This window comes from Erpetoichthys calabaricus, chromosome 14 (assembly GCF_900747795.2).
Source record: "Erpetoichthys calabaricus chromosome 14, fErpCal1.3, whole genome shotgun sequence".
Lineage (NCBI taxonomy): Eukaryota > Metazoa > Chordata > Cladistia > Polypteriformes > Polypteridae > Erpetoichthys > Erpetoichthys calabaricus.
This window is the reverse complement of record NC_041407.2, coordinates 74,891,955-74,911,368: the sequence shown is the minus strand read 5'-3', so window position 1 is coordinate 74,911,368 and position 19,414 is coordinate 74,891,955. Positions and strand designations below refer to the sequence as shown.

The 19,414-nt window shown below is 38.7% G+C and overlaps 1 protein-coding gene across 2 annotated transcripts in view; it reads right to left on the bottom strand.

The window, feature by feature from the left end:
• Window positions 1-19,414, bottom strand: part of wdtc1 (WD and tetratricopeptide repeats 1) — a 63,716-nt gene that overhangs the window by 39,940 nt on the left and 4,362 nt on the right. For both annotated transcript variants that reach the window (XM_028819883.2, XM_028819884.2), the window contains exons 2-3: window positions 18,982-19,138; window positions 3,010-3,093 (exon numbers count right to left, since the gene is read on the bottom strand). In XM_028819883.2, the coding sequence (XP_028675716.1) occupies window positions 3,010-3,093; window positions 18,982-19,029 (132 nt within the window). In that variant the 5' untranslated portion in view covers window positions 19,030-19,138. The remainder of the gene's footprint in view (window positions 1-3,009; window positions 3,094-18,981; window positions 19,139-19,414) is intronic.

Below are 19,414 nucleotides of genomic sequence, written 5' to 3'. Positions count from 1 at the left end.
TGAAAGGAAGACCACTGAATTTAAATAGTGACTGTCTTGTGAAAGCATTCACACTTTTAAAAACAGACCAGCATACATAAAATACTTAACATATCTTAATATAATGTATAATTATTAATAAATGTGTTATATAAATGCATAAACTGATTTTTGTGGGAGGAAAAAAATCCACTAAACCTTGACAGTCACCTGGGGCCTCATGCATAATGCCGTGCGTAGAATTCGCACTATAGCACAAAAGCCGAAATGTGCTTACGCACAAAAAAATCCAGATGCAGGAATCTGTGCGTTCGCCAACTTCCGCGTTCTTCTGCTACATAAATCCTGCTCAGCGTGGAAATAAACGCACGTGCATGCGCTTGCTGTCCCGCCCAAACTCCTCCCAGAATTACGCCTCTTTGAATATGCAAATCAATATAATAGCCCTTAAGCCCAGCGTTCTGTGAAAAGGCAATGGCAAAAGTACGAGGAAAAATAGAGGAATTTCAGCGAATACCAAATGGAGGCAAAGAAAAATGTACTATTTGTTGGTTTAAACAGTTATATAAGCAACAAAAGGAAGTTGATCGAGTGACATAGCGTGTCGGAGAAACTCGAAAGCTCAAGTTCACAAAGTCGCACAGTGCCCGAAATAAAAAAGTTGTCACATATCAAAGTCGGCGTGAAAAGGCGACTCGTAGCCCACCGTCTGAGTGTCATATGAAAGCTTATTAGGGTACAGTGGGAAAAAAAAGGCGCACAGTGTGAAAAAAGCATGAAATGTCAACCTTAATCTCGAAATTTCCACTTTAATCACGTAGTTTATTTTGTCATTAAAGTAGAACATCATAAACTTCATCTTAAAATTGTTTAATTTACTAGTTTCACAAATCCCATCGTAACTAAAGTAGCACGTTAAATGCTTTGTTTTGTATTTGATCTTATATGTGCTCTATGTGCCTGAATCACTACGTGCTCTTCCTCCGACAGGACACAGAATCCATTACGTTCATAATATTACAGCTCTCTGAGTAATTAAAATACTGAGAAGTATATGTGATATTTTAATGATATGAGTTAAAGCATGTTATTAGACATGGGAACACGGTGGCACAGTGATTGTTCATGTCTTACAGCAAGATGCTTGCTGCGCGACCTTCAATGAAATGCTTTATTACAGAAGTACTGTCTTTTTCAAACGTACTAACCCCCAATTCCTGTCTTTACTTTTCTTTCTCCAAATACCCAATCGCCACACAATCAGCTCTGTAATAGACGTTAAGCCATCTGTAAGCTTAGAATGCCGATTCTTCAAAACATTTAAAGGAACATCGAAATATCTTCGTAATGTTTAATTATTCTATCCATCTATCCTTCCAGCGTCGCTCCAGCCACAGCATGAAAACAGCACGAGGCAGAAACAAACCGTGAACGAAGCTCAAGCTCACTAGCACTGTGGCACCGTGTAGTTAAAGTTAAAGTTTTATCTGTATAATATAATCAACATATTTTGCTGCATTTCATCTTAAAAATGATATCGTCATCATATGTAAATACGCGCTTTATAAAGTGGCTCAGGTTGTGCAACATTATAACTGTATCATAAGTACAATTACCTCATGGTAACTTGCAAGTACAAACAGTTCTACAAGGAGCTACAAGGATGGACTGATTGAATGAGTGTATGGTTCTTGGGATGAAACTGTTTGTGAACCGCGAGGTGCGAACAGGAAAGGCTGTGAAGCTTTGGTCGGATGAGAGCTGTTCAAATAGCGAATGGCTGAGGCAGCGAGTGCTTGATGCTGTATACCGAAAATTTTCTTTCCAGTCTCTGTAGATCTGTGATTCACACCCAGATACAGTGATATAAATACTCCGAGTGGTGCAGTGCGAGTAATATGGAAAAAGATGATCCGCTGTGGCAACCCCTAACGGGAGCAGCTGACAGAAGAAGAAGAAGGTGCAGTGAGAGTAACAACGCTAAAGCAGTTATGGTATTTAGAATAGTTTGACCATTCTGTGGACCATTATATTGTTACAGGTTAATTACAATCAGATGCATTAAATTTATGAACGATATGCGGTTAATTTCAGTGTATTTGATAAAGCCGCCGTTGTGGATGTGGATCTAAGAAAGGGTAACCACACAGGAACAGTAGCACTGCTTTGACGCTGGGTGCCGCCAGTCTGCAAAACCGAGTGGAGAACTTGCGTACGACAGGGTATGAGGTACTGTGGAAAAGTGCGTGGCTTTACGCCAAGTGCAGGTTTTATACATCGCGATTTGAATGTGGAAACGTTCTTATGCAACATTTCTGTGCATACGCACCGTTTATACATGAGGCCCCTGGTCATTTTAAACAAGTTTCTCAGTGTTTCACAGTGGGCTTACTTAAATGTTCACAATGACAGACACAATTAAAACACAGAACTATCTTATAGGAACTTACCTATGGTGCAGACAAACATGGAAAGTATTTGAATCCTGTGATATTTAGTGCTCAATTACTAATGCATTACCAAATAAAACCAACAAATTGCTTAAATTAAACTTACTAAAATCCCCAGATTTGGTCACCCCAGTTGGTAGTTCTCCAATAACCATCTATTTCACTTAAATTTCTGCAGCAATTCATTGAGTGTCAACAAGCCATCTGCTTCAATAAGTCTCCCAAATTATTAAGATTCATGAATGTTGCTCAGATGTTAAAGTACAGTATTTACATTTACTCAAGGTACTTCATTATTTGTGAAAATAGAAGTAAACTTCGTCTTCAAATATGCCTGAATTTAATAAACTGATTTATTCAGGTTGGCTGCAAAACATGAAGTGAAACTCAAGCATCTCCAATTACACTCCATTCTCTTAAAAGGTGTACCCTTTAATTTTATTTTACTGTCATACTGGCATAACACTCATTATTATTTCAATTGGTTGGAAAAAAAAAATTAATTACAGAGTCATGTATTTTCATTCTGGGAAAGAAAAAAAAAAAAAAAAAAAAAATCGGTCGAAAGTTTATACATTACCTGCAATTCTGCCTCTAAACCCAAACGTTTAATGAATGGATCTGTCACATGGTAACGGCGTTGAAATCCCAGTACTCGACTATCCTGAACAAATAAAATTTAAAGTATGAAACCAAGATGATTACTTTGCCATCTTAATTTACTTACTGTACTTTAATCTTGAAAACAAACTGCTACAGCACTGAATGCTCTAAATTGATACAATACAGCAAGAAACAAAATCTTATGTAATCCAACTACTTATTGAACCCTCTTAGCCTAATTTTAGTATCAGTCTTCCAAAACATATTTGCACACTCCCATACAAAATAAAGAATAACTTCAAGATATTTTTGACCGTTGACAATTTCTGCCTAATGGCAATGAAGGGATGAGGTGGAACAAGAAAAGACATGGCTGTTTTAGACTCTTTCACAGTTAAATGGGTTAAATTCTATACCTTGTGATTTCTTCTGCATTATACTGTGTACTTCTAAAAAAATGTGATTTTAGGTAGTCAAAAAAAAAAATAGATTGAAAGTTGATTTCTTTGCTACCTGAACATACAGTTAATTCAGACCAATTGCATGAAATGCACAGAACTACTCCATAACAATAATGAGCACTCCTTATACACCTTTAGATTTTTAAACAGGTTTTGCAATTATATCATTTTTAGTAAACAATTTTAATAAATAGGTAATATTAGACAACAGCAAAAATGATTATTAACCACAAGCTGCTGAGTGTAACAGGGGGCTGCCTATATGCTAAATTGTAATGTTTGGGTTTTAACAACCATAGCTAAAACAAGATTTTCTTACCAATAGGTCCAGAGGACAACAAATAATCTTACTTTGATTGTAAGTAGAAGATTAAAACGAAGATCTAACTTCTCTCTGATCTTGGTATCTTGCACGGCAACCCACACCAGCACAGAACACTGCCTTTGAGTTCCTTGATTTAACAACAGTTTGGGGTCACTTCATCTTGTTTAAATCTCTCCCTTTTCCCATCACTTATGAGCAAGGATTCTACTTCTGGTTGCTCCCTTACTAAAACATCCAAAACCATGCTAAAGGACTCCTGAATAATGTACATTTTACTCACTATCGAATGCACTCATACATGCAGCAGTATTCTTTTATAAAGCACATGCTGGAATTCACGTTTTGTGATAAATAGCAAAAAATTAACACACTGCTCTACTTACTTTTTAATTGTTACAAGTGCTATAATTTAATGTGAGTACTTAAAATTACACACAAACGAACCACACAGTTACACACATTCAAGTACAGGAGTGCAATTATAGCAGCCGTTATATTCAGAATAATCCAAAAAGTCCAAAATATACACAAATAATCAATTCTACAGTAATAAATACATAGGTGAGATCAACTATTAGGAGAAAAAATGTAACAAATAAATAAAAATAAACTAAATAAACTGCAGCATCTCTGTGGCAAACCATACAGGTATTATACCTCCTATAATACTCTCTCTTCTTACCTGGCTTCTCAATTCCTCACACTCACAACTCAGCTCTTGACTCCACAGTCCCTGAGACACTAACAATAAGATGGCTTTAAACACCATTTTGATTTGCTTTCATTGAAACCTATATCAAATTTACTCCACAGACACCAGGCTAGAACTTCCTCTACCAAGCCGCTGGGTCCTTCTACTCCAGAGTCTTTCACTCCCTTAAAAATTTAGATATGCAGCTGGTTTCAGATTTGTATTAGAGGCACATGATGGCCCTATGCAATCTCTTCTAGGAGCATAGACCAGCTGCCATTTCTTCCTCGTCACTCCTCTTTTATCTGAAAGACTGGCTGGTCAGAAACCCTATTAATGGTAGGGTCATCTGCTGCAAGAAACACTGCATCCTAACAGTGTCTTTCTGTCAATACTCTGTTTATATTTTGGACTTATCTTGTCTGTGTATCTATTTATACACTCACCAACCACTTTAGTAGGTACACCTTGCTAGTACCTAATTTGACCCCCTTTTGCCTTCAGAAATGTCACAATTCTTTGTGGCATAGATTCAACAAGATGCTGGAAACATTCCTCCGGGATTTTGCTCCATATTGACATGATAAAATCACGCAGCTTCTGCAGATCTGTCAGCTGGACATTCACGATCTGCATCTCCCGTACCACCACATCCCAAAGGTGCTCTATTGGATTAAGACCTGGTGACTGTGGAGGCCATTTGAGTACAGTGAACTCATTATCATGTTGAAGAAACCAGTTTCAGATAATCTGAGCTTTGTGACATGGTGTATTATCCTGCTGGATGCAGCAATCAAAAGATGGGTACATTGCATTCATAAGGGGATGGACATGGTCAGCAACAATATTCAGGTAGGCTGTGGTATCTAAGCGATGCTCAGTTGGTACTAAGGGGCACAAAGCATGCCAAGAATATATCCCCCACATCATTACACCACTATCACCCTGAACCGTTGATACAAGGCAGGATGAATCCATGCTTTCATGTTGTTGACACCAAATTCTGACTGTCGCTCACTGGATATTTTCCCTTTTTTGAACCATTCTCTGAAAACCCTAGAGATGGTTGTGCATGAAAATCCCAGTAGATCAAAAGTTTCTGAAATACTCAGACCAGCCATCCTAGAACCAATAACCATGCCACGTTCAAAGTCACTTAAATCACCTATTTTTCCCTATTCTGATATTCTCGATGCATGCTCAATAATCCAGGTAAGGAAATCCTAGAAATTTGATTCTGTTCATCTGGACAAAGTTTTTAAGTGGGAGAAATATTTCGAGACTTATCCAAGTCTCTTCCTCAGTCTCAATTGACTGCAGGTTTCCCCAACCTTATAAACAGTACCTTTGCTTAATCACAGAGACTAGCACCATTGACAAAGGGCCAGTTGATCAGTGATATGCAAATTGTCCACTGATTAGTAGACGTGTGAACCATTCATAGAGGGTTGAGGAATGGCTGCAATCACAGCATTGTAAGATGGCGACAGATGTACCCTTAGGCCCCCTCCTCTGTTCAGAGATGGTCGTTCCTTTTTCACGTAAATGGCCTCCTTGATTCCTCTCTCAAACCAGCGCTCCTCCCTGTCCAGGATTTCGTGGAGAAAGTGAGAGAGGTCATTATGGAGGCAGAAGAAACCTTGGTCTCATTTGATGTTACTTCTCTATTCACTTGTGTCCCAGTGACTGAAGCAGTGGAGGTAGTACGTAAGAGATTACAGAATGACCCCACTCTCAGTAAAAGAACCTCTCTCAACGCAGACCAAGTGTGCCTGCTTTTGGAACTGTGTTTTCAATCCACATATTTCATATACAAAAGCCAGTACTACAGGCAGAAGCACGGGTGTGCCATGGGTTCCCCTGTTTCACCTATAGTAGCCAATCTATATATGGAAGAAGTGGAAAAGAGGGCTCTATCATCCTATCCTGGAACACCACCGAGCCATTGGTTCAGATATGTGGATGACACCTGGGTGAAAATCAGATCTCAGGAGGTACCACAGTTCACAGACCACATCAACGGGGTGGACAAACACATCAAGTTCACCAGAGAGGATATGGAAAATAACAAGCTAGCCTTCTTAGACTGTGAAATTTCCATCGTCAACGGGGGACATTTGAAAGTGGATGTGTACCGTAAACCCACACATATGGACCAGTATCTAAGGTTTGACTCTCACCATCCACTAGAGCACAAACTAGGTGTCATTAGGACTCTACAACACAGAGCTAACACCATTCCCACAGACTCAGAGGCCAGGGAAGAAGAAGAACATCACGTTAAAAAGGCCCTGAGTAAATGTGGATATCCCAGCTGGTCCTTTGTCAAAGCAGGGAGGACACCTAAAGAACGCTCCAAGTGATTCATGAGAGAGGAAGGACATCCACTGCCTAAGCGAAAACCCTTAGTGATCCCGTATGTGTCAGGAGTATTCGAACAGCTGAGGCGCATTTTCTCGAAACACCGGGTCTCAGTGGCTTTCAAACCCCAAAACACGCTACGCCAAAGATTGGTCCATCCCAAGGATCGGGTCCCACAGCACAAACAGATTAACATAGTTTACGCAGTTAAGTGCCAGGAGGAGTGCCGTGAATTGTACATCGGGGAAACCAAGCAGCCACTGGCTAAGCGCATGTCACAACACAGAAGAGCTTCCTCGTCAGGCCAGGACTCTGCAGTCTATTTACATCTACAGGATAGTGGTCACTCCTTTAAAGATGAAGAGGTGCACATCATGGACAGGGAGGAGCGCTGGTTTGAGAGAGGAATCAAGGAGGCCATTTAATGTGAAAAAGGAACGACCATCTCTGAACAGAGGAGGGGGCCTAAGGGTACATCTGTTGCCATCTTACAATGCTGTGATTGCAGCCATTCCTCAACCCTCTATGAATGGTTCACACGTCTACTAATCAGTGGACAATTTGCATATCACTGATCAACTGGACCTTTGTCAATGGTGCTAGTCTCTGTGATTAAGCAAAGGTACTGTTTATAAGGTTGGGGAAACCTGCAGTCAATTGAGACTGAGGAAGAGACTTGGATAAGTCTCGAAATATTTCTCCCACTTAAAAACTTTGTTCAGATGAACAGAATCAAATTTCTAGGATATTCTGATATTCGGTTTGAAATTCATAAGGTCGTCTTGACAATGTCTACAGGCCTAAATGCATTGAGTTGCTGCCATGTAATTTGGCTGATTAGATATTTGGTTTAACAAGCAGTTGAACACATGTACTTAACAAAGTGGCCAGTGAGTGTATAACAGTGGATTCAGAAATGTATTCAGACCCCTTAACTTTTTCAACATTTTGCTATGCTGTGGCCATATTCTAAAATCAAGGAACACTCAACAACCTAGAACAAGGCGAAAATGAGATTTTAGAAATTTTTGAAAATTTATGTAAAATAAAAAAAATCTGAAAGATCACATTGACAGAAGCATTCGGGCACTTTGCTATGACACTTGAAATTTGGCTCTCATACATTCTGTTCTACTGATCATCACGGAGATATTTCTACACCTTGTTTGGACTTTGATTGGACATAATAGGAAAGGCATAAACCATTCTGAATCCAGTGTGTGTGTACACATATACACACACACCCACACAAACATGTACACATATTCACACACACTCAAACACAAACACGTACACATATGTGCACACACACACACAGGTTTATACTAAGTTACAAGTACAAAATGGGCCATTCCAGGACTGAGCTCCCTTTTTAAGCCATTTTTTGGTTCATTTGCCCAAGCTTTACAGATCATTGTATTGGCAAATTTGCACCAAAATATGTGGAACTATTTATTTTCAAAATCAATATCCCTTTCCCTTAAAATTAGGCAACCCAAACAAATTGGCTTCCGTAATGACACAATACCCTTTAACAGATCCAATATGCAAGGAGTTAGCCATTAATGCTATAAATTCCTGCAGCTACTTAAATGTCATTCTGCTTGATAGCTTTCTGATTGCCTGAACATCAATTTTAGAGGGAGTACCGATCTTCACAATGCCCTGGTTGTATCATAGTTCCTCTGCTTCTAAATGTAATTATAAAAATATCGTGTTCATTATAATTACTCATGAATGACTTGCCTCCTGACTCATAATTATGAGAAAACCCCAACATACGATGTACTGTTCAACTCTTCTTGATGTCTAGTTATGCAAGTTGTCAAGCTTTTGTGGGGTTTCCCTTATTTTTGGCCCCTAGACCAGAAAAACCCTCATTTTAAGGCCATTCGTGGACCATACTTTGTGCAGAAAATGACACCCTTATGATAAAGAGTAAACCAATACATGTCTTCAGCAAAATGTCCAGAAGGACTTGAAGTGGTGCATGATACAGCAACTGACCCCAGGGTTCAGTCCCCAATGGGATACGGGGAATCAGAGTTACTCCTTTTCACAAAACTTAAAAAAAAAAAAAAAATAGGTGGATCATAACTCTAGGCAAGTGGAGTGTCATTTTATGCTATTTCGAGGATGATGATCATGAATGTAATATTTTTGATATTTGATTCTTTACTTGTGGTGCTAGCCATCTAACAGCCACTCCCAGAAGGTTAAAAATGACAAGTATCAAACATAAGCATTTGTGGTATTGTTTTAGCTTATTTGAAGATTATGAACATGATGTGATTTTTGAACTTTAACTAGAGATCTAGCCCTCTATGGACCTCTATTAGAGGGTGAAAAATGTGCAATTTCTGTAACAATTGAGAATATTTAAACATTTTAATATTGACACAGCTATTCTTGTTTATTAACTACTTCTTCTTCAAGAAGTAAATCATTACATTTGCTATAAACACCCTGAATTAGGGCAGTTTATGCTAATTCAGACTTTAATCTTTAATTTCCCACATATATAACATTGCTTATATGTGGTATGTAATTTTGGAACTTTTTAGAGTTTTCATTTCCCAATTCAAAGTAAAAGCACTTTTCTAAAGCACGAAGGAACATATGTATTGCTTCAACATGGCACTAGCTCCACAGAATACTACGAGTTATTTTGTGTAAAACCCACTGCAGATATAACAATATAAACAAAAAAATCTGCTGTGTATTTAGCATTACACATATTATAGCACCACTTGGAATTAACTAAGCAGTTCGGTACAACCTAGAATAATTTCTCCTTTAAATATCTTCAACATGCTCAAGCAATCTACAAGTGTCACCCTCTGTGCTGTGAGTTTTGTCTCCAATGACTTTTGATGTACCACCGATCCAATTGACCATATATAAAGAAAATTCCTTGATTTTTATAGAGCCTTTGCAAACATTTGTTACAGTATAAAAACTAAACAGCAGGTTGTTATTACTGCCAAAATTACTAGTCAAACAATTAAATTAGGTTTAATTAAAGTACCTGCAGCACAGAGATATGAAATGAGGGAAACAAGCTTGGAATAGATGTAAGTCATGAATGTATGTGGCATTTGTGAATACAATAGCTGATTAGCAAAATTAGCATCAAATCATTCTCAAATTCTTCCTGCAATAGTAATTGAACCTGCTTGGGATGCTCAAAGGTTACAGTACTGTGCAAAATGTCTCTTACATTATAAAGCAAGTAGTTTTAAATGATCGATAAACTTAATGCTAATGGTAAAATATGTAATCAAGAAAACATCTAATTATAAGAGACCAAGGAATTTTTTAGCCAAGCATAGCCCTGTTCATTTAAATTTGGATTTATTTTGGAGACAAAAGAGAAATGGCTATGATGTTTGCTGACTGTCTTTCTTAATTCATTTCAGCACTTATTATTTTTTCCCTTCTGACTGGCACTCCTGAAAAAGTGTTACCCAATAAATAGGTTTATAGATTTATTGGGTCATTATTACCAAGTGTACAGAGTTTACTGAAATTCTTACTGGTATGTGCTGATCAACAAGCAGCACTTCATCACTCTCAGGCATCTATATATATAATTCACTAAGCCGCCAGCGAGCAAGACACCCACGCAGGACGGTGCCACGCCCACCAACTCTAAGACCATTGGATACGATGACAACTCGCAGAGCCACGCCCACCAACTGGCACGCAGCAACTCACAAAACACGGCGTCATTCGCGTTTGTCTCTGCTACAGTCCACATGCACCTCTGAGCCACGTTGACTTTTCGGTTATGACGCACGACCGCATTCACCATCGCAAACTGTTTTACACGCTACATACAGCGATTTGCATCTGCGACAAACATGCTTCTTCTTAGATGGTCCTGCAGGAACACGGAAAACGTTTGTCTACACAATACTCCTTACTCCCCGGCCCGCGTCCACCCTCGCTCTCCAGGCAACAAACACCACGAAAGTCGCTTTCGTCTCCATGGCACACGCACGACAGAGCCAGGTCCACCAACAATTCGCGCGAGGGCGAAAGCATTTGCCAGGAATGTTTTCATTAATCAAGAACGAAAGTCAGAAGTTCGAAGACGATCACATACTGTCGTACTTCCGACCATAAACGATGCCGACTGGCGATCCAGCAGCGTTATTCCCATGACCCGCCGGGCAGCCGGCATATTTGTCGCGGATGTGAATCGCTGTATGCAGCGTGTAAAACAGTTTGTTTGTCGACCAGGGCACGCAAGAAGCAGCACTTAAGACAGACCATGTGATACGCACGATGGAGCCACACACGCCAACTCACAGAGCCCCGTCCACCAACAATTCACTAAGCAGCTGACCATGGCACACGCATGTCAGAGCCCCGCACACCAACAATTTGTGCGAGAGCGAAAGCATTTGCCAAGAATGTTTTCATTAATCAAGAACAAAAATCGGAGGTTCGAAGACGATCACATACTGTCGTTGTTCCGACCATAAACGATGCCGACTGGCGATCTGGCGGTGTTATTCCCATGATCCGCCGGGCAATCAAAGTCTTTGGGTTCTGGGGGAGTATGGTTGCAAAGCTGAAACTTAAAGGAATTGACGGAAGGGCACCACCAGGTGTGGAGCCTTTGGCTTAATTACACTCAACACGGGAAACCTCACTTGGCCCGGACAAACAGAACAATGAAAAGTCAACATCGCTCAGAGGTGCATGTGGACTGTAGCAGATGCGAAACCGACTGAGTGAGGCGGTGTTTGGAAAATGAATAGTCAATGTGACTCACAAGTGCATGTGGACTGTACACAGACGAAACCAATTCAGGTGAGGAGTTGGGGGCGAGCACATGAGCAGGCAGTGCATACTGAACGATGACTAAGAGATTACTGTTCACCCATCAATACATCGTCTCACTAGGCATCCTTCCCCTCACACCCCGTTCTGCCCTCCGAGCGCGACTGCCGTCCAGCCCCGTCCCTCGCTCTGGGACGTGGGGGCGCGGTGGCGGTCCTCCAGTTTTCAGTCAAGGACAATTGTATGTTGCTCTGTCCAGAGTTCCCGTACAGTCGTATCCTCAAACCCACCCCATAAGAAGAAGCATGTTTGTCGCGGATGTGAATCGCTGTATGCGGCATGTAAACCAGTTTGCGAGGGGTATCTCATGGTCTTACAGTTGGTGGGCGGGTCTCTGTTAGTTGCTCTTGCGAGTGGGCACATGACCAGGCAGTGAATATGCTTCGGGAGTGAGGGTGGACGCGACAGGACCATCTAAGAAGAATCATATTTGTCGCGAATGTGAATCGCTGTAAGCAGCGTGTAAAACAATTTGTTTGTTGCAGATGTGAAATCAATGTATGCAACGTGTAAAACAGTTTGCGAGGGGTATCCCATGGTCTTAGCAGTGTCTATGCTTCTTTGTGAATCGCTGTATGCAGCGTGTAAAACACTGTATTGTATGTTGCCCTCTCCAGAGTTCCATCTTTTCACTCATTTACAGTCGTATCCTCAAAACCAACCCCATTTGGACAACTGTGTCTTTCAGGAAGTGTTCACCCATCAATACATAATTATGCAGCGTATGCTACTCTGCGGGTTGGCTAGTTGTAATTAATGAGTAGATCTACTTTACCTTGAAACTCCTGTTTCCTTTATGTTAGGCAGTTAACTATTTAAAAATTAAACATATTTTTTTCAATTGAGGATTTGAGTATACATTAATTTATGCCTATACCTACAACATGTACATAACCTGTTTCTATCAGAACAAAAATAGATGCATTAGAAGCAATGATGCAATTAGCATGAAATATGATGTTGAGAAAGAGCTCTCCTCTTAGGACTGCCAAACTACACCTAGAATGCACCAGACTGAAACCAGCTGTCACAGATGATGAGAACTCATACTTTCACACATGCTGTTTTGGCATTGTAGCTTTCAATAATATCACTCAGATTTCTACACTAACCCAATGTGCAAATCTAGTCTTCATCACACACAATGACAGACTTATCGCTAAAGATGACTTGTATCTGTTCATAGCACAGAAGGCTGCTTAATCAGGCACCAATGTAGGTCCAGACAAAAGGGGTAAAACAGTCATAAGCAAATGTGGTAATGGATGCAGTTTATAATACCTCTGTGAGTCATCTGCCAGTTGTTCAAGACACCATACCATTTTCGTATTCTGAACAGAGTCACAGGGGGTTGGAGCCTATCCCCAGTAAGCATAGGGCACAAGGCAAGAGCAATCCCCTGGACAGGGTAACAGCCCATTGAAAGAGAACACACTCACACACACACAATTAGGGACAATTTAGCATTGCCAATCCACTTAACCTGCATATCTATGGATTGTGGGGGGAGGTTTCTAAGCACCCAGAGGAAATCCACTCAGACATAGAGAAAACATGCAAATTCCACTCAAGGAGGACCTAGGACATGAACCCTGGTCTCCTTACTGTGAGGCAGCTGCACTACCACTGCGGTAACAAGCCGAGATGTTACCTCAAATTCCATGGAATATGTTACAACACTGTAGATGGTGGAAATGCTTTGACAAAGGTGCTATGACAGAAAGACGCACAATTAACAAGCCCTTCAATGATGTAGTAATTGTCCTCAATGTGCACAAGAGCTATGCTGCAGCCACTTGGATAAGCAAAGTCTCAATATCACATCCATACAGCCATTGTATAGAACAACAGATCAAGATGACCACCTAGCCGGAAGAATGCCAATACGCTAGCAGCAGAGACGCGAAGTGGCAAAAAGACAGCTGCTGTGCAGGCTTTTAAATGATCGACACAAAGCGTGATAAGCAGAACACGTAGCATGCCAGCAGCTGAACCGACCGCATCTCGTTAGCATGTGTTCAGCCCCCTTCACAACGCGAGCAGCTTTATATGTCCCGCTTGAAAGTGATTTAACCATGCCCGGGGCCGGAAATAAAGGACAAATATTGTTTTTAAAGTAAAAGTGAAAATAATGCATATGTAACAATTCCCATGAAAACAACAATCTCTTTAAATTGTTTATCCGGTAAACCAAACCCAGGGGTGGGCGAGCAAAGCGAGTAGGGGGCAGAGCCTCCTAGTTTTATAAAATATTGATAGATAGATAGATAGATAGATAGATAGATAGATAGATAGATAGATAGATAGATAGATAGATAGATAGATAGATAGATAGATAGATAGATAGATAGATAGATAGATACTTTATTAATCCCAATGGGAAATTCACATTCTTCAGCAGCAGCATACTGATACAATAAATAATATTAAATTAAAGAATGATAATAATACAGGTGAAAAAAACAGACAATAACTATGTATAATGTTAAATATTAACGTTTACCCCCCTGGTGGAATTAAAGAGTCGCATAGTTTGAGGGAGGAACGATCTCCTCAATCTGTCTGTGGAGCAGGACAGTGACAGCAGTCTGTCACTGAAGCTGCTCTTCTGTCTGGAGATGACATTATTTAGTGGATGCAGTGGATTCCCCATAATTGATAGGAGCCTGCTGAGCGCCCTTCGCTCTGCCACAGATGTTAAACTGTCCAGCTCCATGCCAACAATAGAGCCTGTCTTCCTCACCAGTTTGTCCAGGCGTGAGGCGTCTTTCCTCTTAATGCTGCCTCCCCAGCACTATTGCCATTTTACATCTTTCCACCAGTCATCGCTGTTGAACTTAGCTCTCCATATGCGCTATCTGGGTTGAGTGGAGGGTATAACACACGAGTACCACTTTCTTTTCCAGACTTTTCCCAAGAAAAAGATCAGTTCGGGTGACAGCAAAAATTTCAGTGGCAGTATGGAGATTTTCGTTGAGGGTTAGTATAGCATTTTTCCATTGTGTAAAGGGAGTAGAAGCAAATATTATACAGTTAATGGTTAGTGAAGTGAATGAGACAACTTTATTGACAATTGTTGTGTGCTGAATCAGTCTGAACAACATGAAATTACTGCTGTGTAGCGGTTCATGTACATTTCTATAACCAAGAAGAGGACTCCAGACTGGATGTTCACTGAAGGCACAAGTATTTATTAGCCATGTTGTCAATAAATGTTTTAACACAATTTCCACAAATTAAACTAAGGGTAATCAACATCGGTCCTGGAGGGCCACAGTGGCTACAGGTTTATGTTTCAACACATTTGCTTAATTAGAAAACAGTCCTTGGCAATAACAGGTCTTATTCAATTTCATGGCTTGTTAGTGTGTTAACTCTGCAATGTCAGGCCGTTCTTATATTTTTTTTCCACTCTAAGGAGATCATTCAAATCATTTGAAGCCTAAAATGAATGAGTCATTTTCACTTTCCTTCTGAGTACTTTATTAAACCAAACAGTGTACAATGAATACACACAGGTGTAAATGGAGACAAGTTAGATGAACAGCTGCTGGTTCCTTTGTCAGTTGCATCTTTCTACTAATAAGGAGCAATTAAAATCAGTTAATGCAGCTGAGTAAGACTAAAATAAATAATTAAGGATTCCAAATCTTAACAAGTGAGAAGCAGAAAATGAAGCAGAAAAATATCACTTGAGCAATAAGTGCTTTATCAGCAATACATAACATCTATAAAGCAACTTGGTTGGAGCAAAAACCTGCAGCCACTGTGGCCCTCCAGTACCGACATTGTTTATTCCTGATTTAAAAGGTCTCAGTCAAGTAACAAGCCAATAAAATTAAGTAACAAGCCAATAAAATGAAGTTAATTAGCAGCACAAACTGGTCATTAATTAAGAAAATGGTTAGAATGAAAACTTGTAGCTACTATGGCCCTCCAAGAATAACGTTGGGCACCCCTGATTTAGACTTACTGTACTAACTAAAGAAGGATCCTCCTTTTCCTAATCAACTTGTCACACCTATAATAAGCTTCAATATTTACTCACTTATTTAGCATGTTTCTACTTGTCTGAAGTAATACACGGAATGAAATAGGCAAGCAAAAAGGTCATGGAGGGATCAATAAACGATTCTCAGTTTCCTAATATCTTTATTAAGTGATTGACAGTTGACGAAGCAGTACCCTCTGGTGGTGGAAATTAAAATAGCAGATTTTCACAAATAAGAGAAATGTTCCCTGCAACGCTTTAAATTATGACAACATTTTTAAAAGGCTGGATGTGTATGAAGTATCACTTATACTAATGCCAATTCCCAATGTAAATTACAGATTTAACTTAAGTTTCTCTTTCTACCAAACATTTTTTTCCATGGTGTATTTGTAAAATCACAAATATGATTTCTTCTTTGGACACATCACAAATTGAATCAGCTGAATTTTTAAATTACATTTTCAACAGTTTAAAAAAGATCTTCAGCAGTTACCATTTACTCTGTTTAATCCGTTTAATATTAGTACTGCAATGATCTCACTAACACTCTATCTACCGAAATAATTTTATGTAACTGTATTTTAACCTACTTAAAAAATTCTAATTCTAATGCAACACACAAAATTAAAACTTCAGCCAAATTCAGAAAAGGGACAGCTCCAAGAAAGAATTTTTAAAATATTATCAAGCAATTCTATAATCATATGATAACGATTTTACATAATATCTAATGCCTAAAACATGAATAACTAACAACATTCAGACACTGCTGCGAAAAATATGAATTTGGGATTTTATACAAAAGACAAAGAAAATGTAGCCTCTAGTCATGAGGTTGGTGGGAGGTCCGGAGAATGCAGCTAAAGACAATTTTCAGCATCAGGCAAGTCTCTGCCTTTGTTTGTGACTTAGCCTAAATAACTTGCGTAAGAAATTTAGAATTGTTGTTTTCTTACTCCCTGCAACTCTGAATTGGTTTAAGGTGATTTGAGCATGTCTGTTTGTTTACATATGTGATCTTATTGTTAGGACTCATAGAAGAAGGTACAAAAATTGATATTTTAACATAAATTCTACTATACTAATGTTTAATGAAAATGAATAAATTACATAATTGTAATAATGTTATTACAATTGCAGATAAACATTTATTGATAAATAGACCCAAAGCAAACAGCAATGCTTCCTACACAGAGCTGCTAAAAATTACCATTGTATGCTCCCCATAAATGTTTTTTTGCAAATACAAAAATAACAAAAAAAAAAAAATAACTAAGTATATCATAGCCAACACCAGATGACAGTTTCAATAAAAGTGAACAATGAATCCTGCAATCACCACCATTGCAAAAGGCCAACAAAAATCTTGTGTCCACCATTTTTGTATACAACCTATAACAAACCTATTATAAAGCTTAAGTCTGGCACTTTTTATGTTACTTTTTCACGAATGTGACATCATTAGTTCCAGAAAAGTGCTTTCTTTAGTGACGAATTAATTAAAAAATGAACAACAAAAGTCTCCCATAGTGACTTACACGGATGGTCCATATGAAACAAAAGCAAACACAAAACAAAAACCTTAAAACTTCCTGAATATGTCCACTTCAAAGCAGCAAAGGTCCCAGTTACATCCAGCATGCCTTCTGTGGTTCAGAGGAATGTTTATGACAACAAAAGAAAGTTGGAATGAATTCATTTTTATCAATTCTTGGCACCATATATCTTGACTGAAGGATACATATGTGTCTGCTTCTCTGTTCGGAGACTGTTGTGGGTGGAATTCTCTCTTAAACAGCAGCAGCTATGGTGTAATCAGAAGCACTGGAGAAGGATATCACAAAGTAATGCATGTGTTTGGAGATGTTTAATTTGACAGTAAGCCATGTTAGTTGAAAGGCAATAAAAGTACCTAAGCATGATGTGAAAATAAAATTCAAAAAATGCAGTCTATGATTTGAATCAATAAGCAGTAAAGGATGTGAAAATTCCTTTGAAATCTGTTGGTCCACATTGTAATGTACATATCTTTGGTATTTGTGAGAGAAATCTCACAAACTTCCAAAATGCCATACAAAAACTGGAGAATATATATACTCCACAAAGTCACTTGAAGAATCCAGGCTTCAATGCTAAACAATATGTTGCTGCAGCTAACAAGATCAATAAACAGAGTTACTGTAACAAGACATGTTGTTTTAGTCCTTTAATTTAAATAGCGGAATTCACATTAATTTCAGAAAAATTAAGAATTTCATGCTTGATGACTGGAAAATCATCCTCGTTAGCATGACAAATAGCAGGCTCATTGGACAAACTAGGCTCACCTAAAGTTAAGCTTTGAAGCTCAGGTAGGAGTAAGCCCCAGTTTCTCCAGCAAAGGTATTCAGTCTCATAACACATCGTTGTACATTTTTATGCACCATTAATCACCAGTTGAACTGAGCCTCACTTTAGCTTCAGGCTATAAATTAATCTCCCGGTCTCTCAAATTCAGTCTTTTTCTTTTCATCTTGTCTTCAATCTAGAAGCCCCTTATCAGTATATTTTTGCTCATACAATTCAACTTAACCAAAAAGTCTAAAAAGTTATTTCATCTTTGTAGTCAGACATATTAATTACATATATGGAAGGCTTATTTTTTCTAAATAATGAAAAAAAAAAAAATCACCAGATAAATGTATAGCCTGAGCACAGGAAGTTTGTTTGGTGGTCTGTACTAGTCACAAAATGGGCTACAAGAAAAAAACCCTCAGTGGATGCAAGGTACTCAAATATTGAGAGAGGAAATAAAGGAAAGCTTGGCTCCTTTAGAAATGATGGAGTCTCACAAAAATAAATAATATCAAGAATGCCTGACTGCATAAATCTGTGCTATACAAAATTCTTAAAAATTAGACTAACATGTCCGCTTTTATCACAGTGCCACAAACTGTTAACACTAGTAAACTTTTCATTCTAACTCAAAGTAGTCTTAAAAACATTACCTTAATATTAGTGATGATTTGTAATGAAGAAATATGTATTTTTGGAATGTTTTCTCATCAATAAATTCAACATTCTCATACTAACTGGATCTTTTTAAGGATAAACCAACATAACATCATCAATAAAATAAATCTGACAACAAGAACAAAGTTGTTAGCTATTTAACAACAGTACATCATGACAAAAAGACATATACAGTTAACCAAACCTGCTGCTGAAATTTTATATGATGGTTAATGCAAAAAAAAAAAAAAGAAAAAGAAAAAGAAAATGTGTACCTTTATCTGCCGGTGTAGTATCTCACTGGTGATGTTAGCTGCCTTCATGGCCTCAAAGCAAATCAAAAGGTGAATAAAGAATTAGCAGTCACCTTGCATTGAAGCCAACCACATCTACATAGCTGAAGGTTTTCCACTAGGACATACATTTAACAAACTGTTAAAAAGAGAAGAAATTACTTTGTTAGTAGCAATAGATGCACATCAGGACCCGACACTAAGCTAGTTACTCAATTTAAAATAAATATGTACTCAAAGATTGTTATGCTGGTTTGAAAAATCTCTTAACCATCCACCCAGCCATTACCTAAACCATTTACACCTAAACCATTTAATTCAGTTCAGGGTGGAGGTGGCCTAGTACAGTACTGTGTATAAAACAGAATAAAGCCCTGCTTTGGGCATTAGCTTATCACAGGTCACACTCATACTC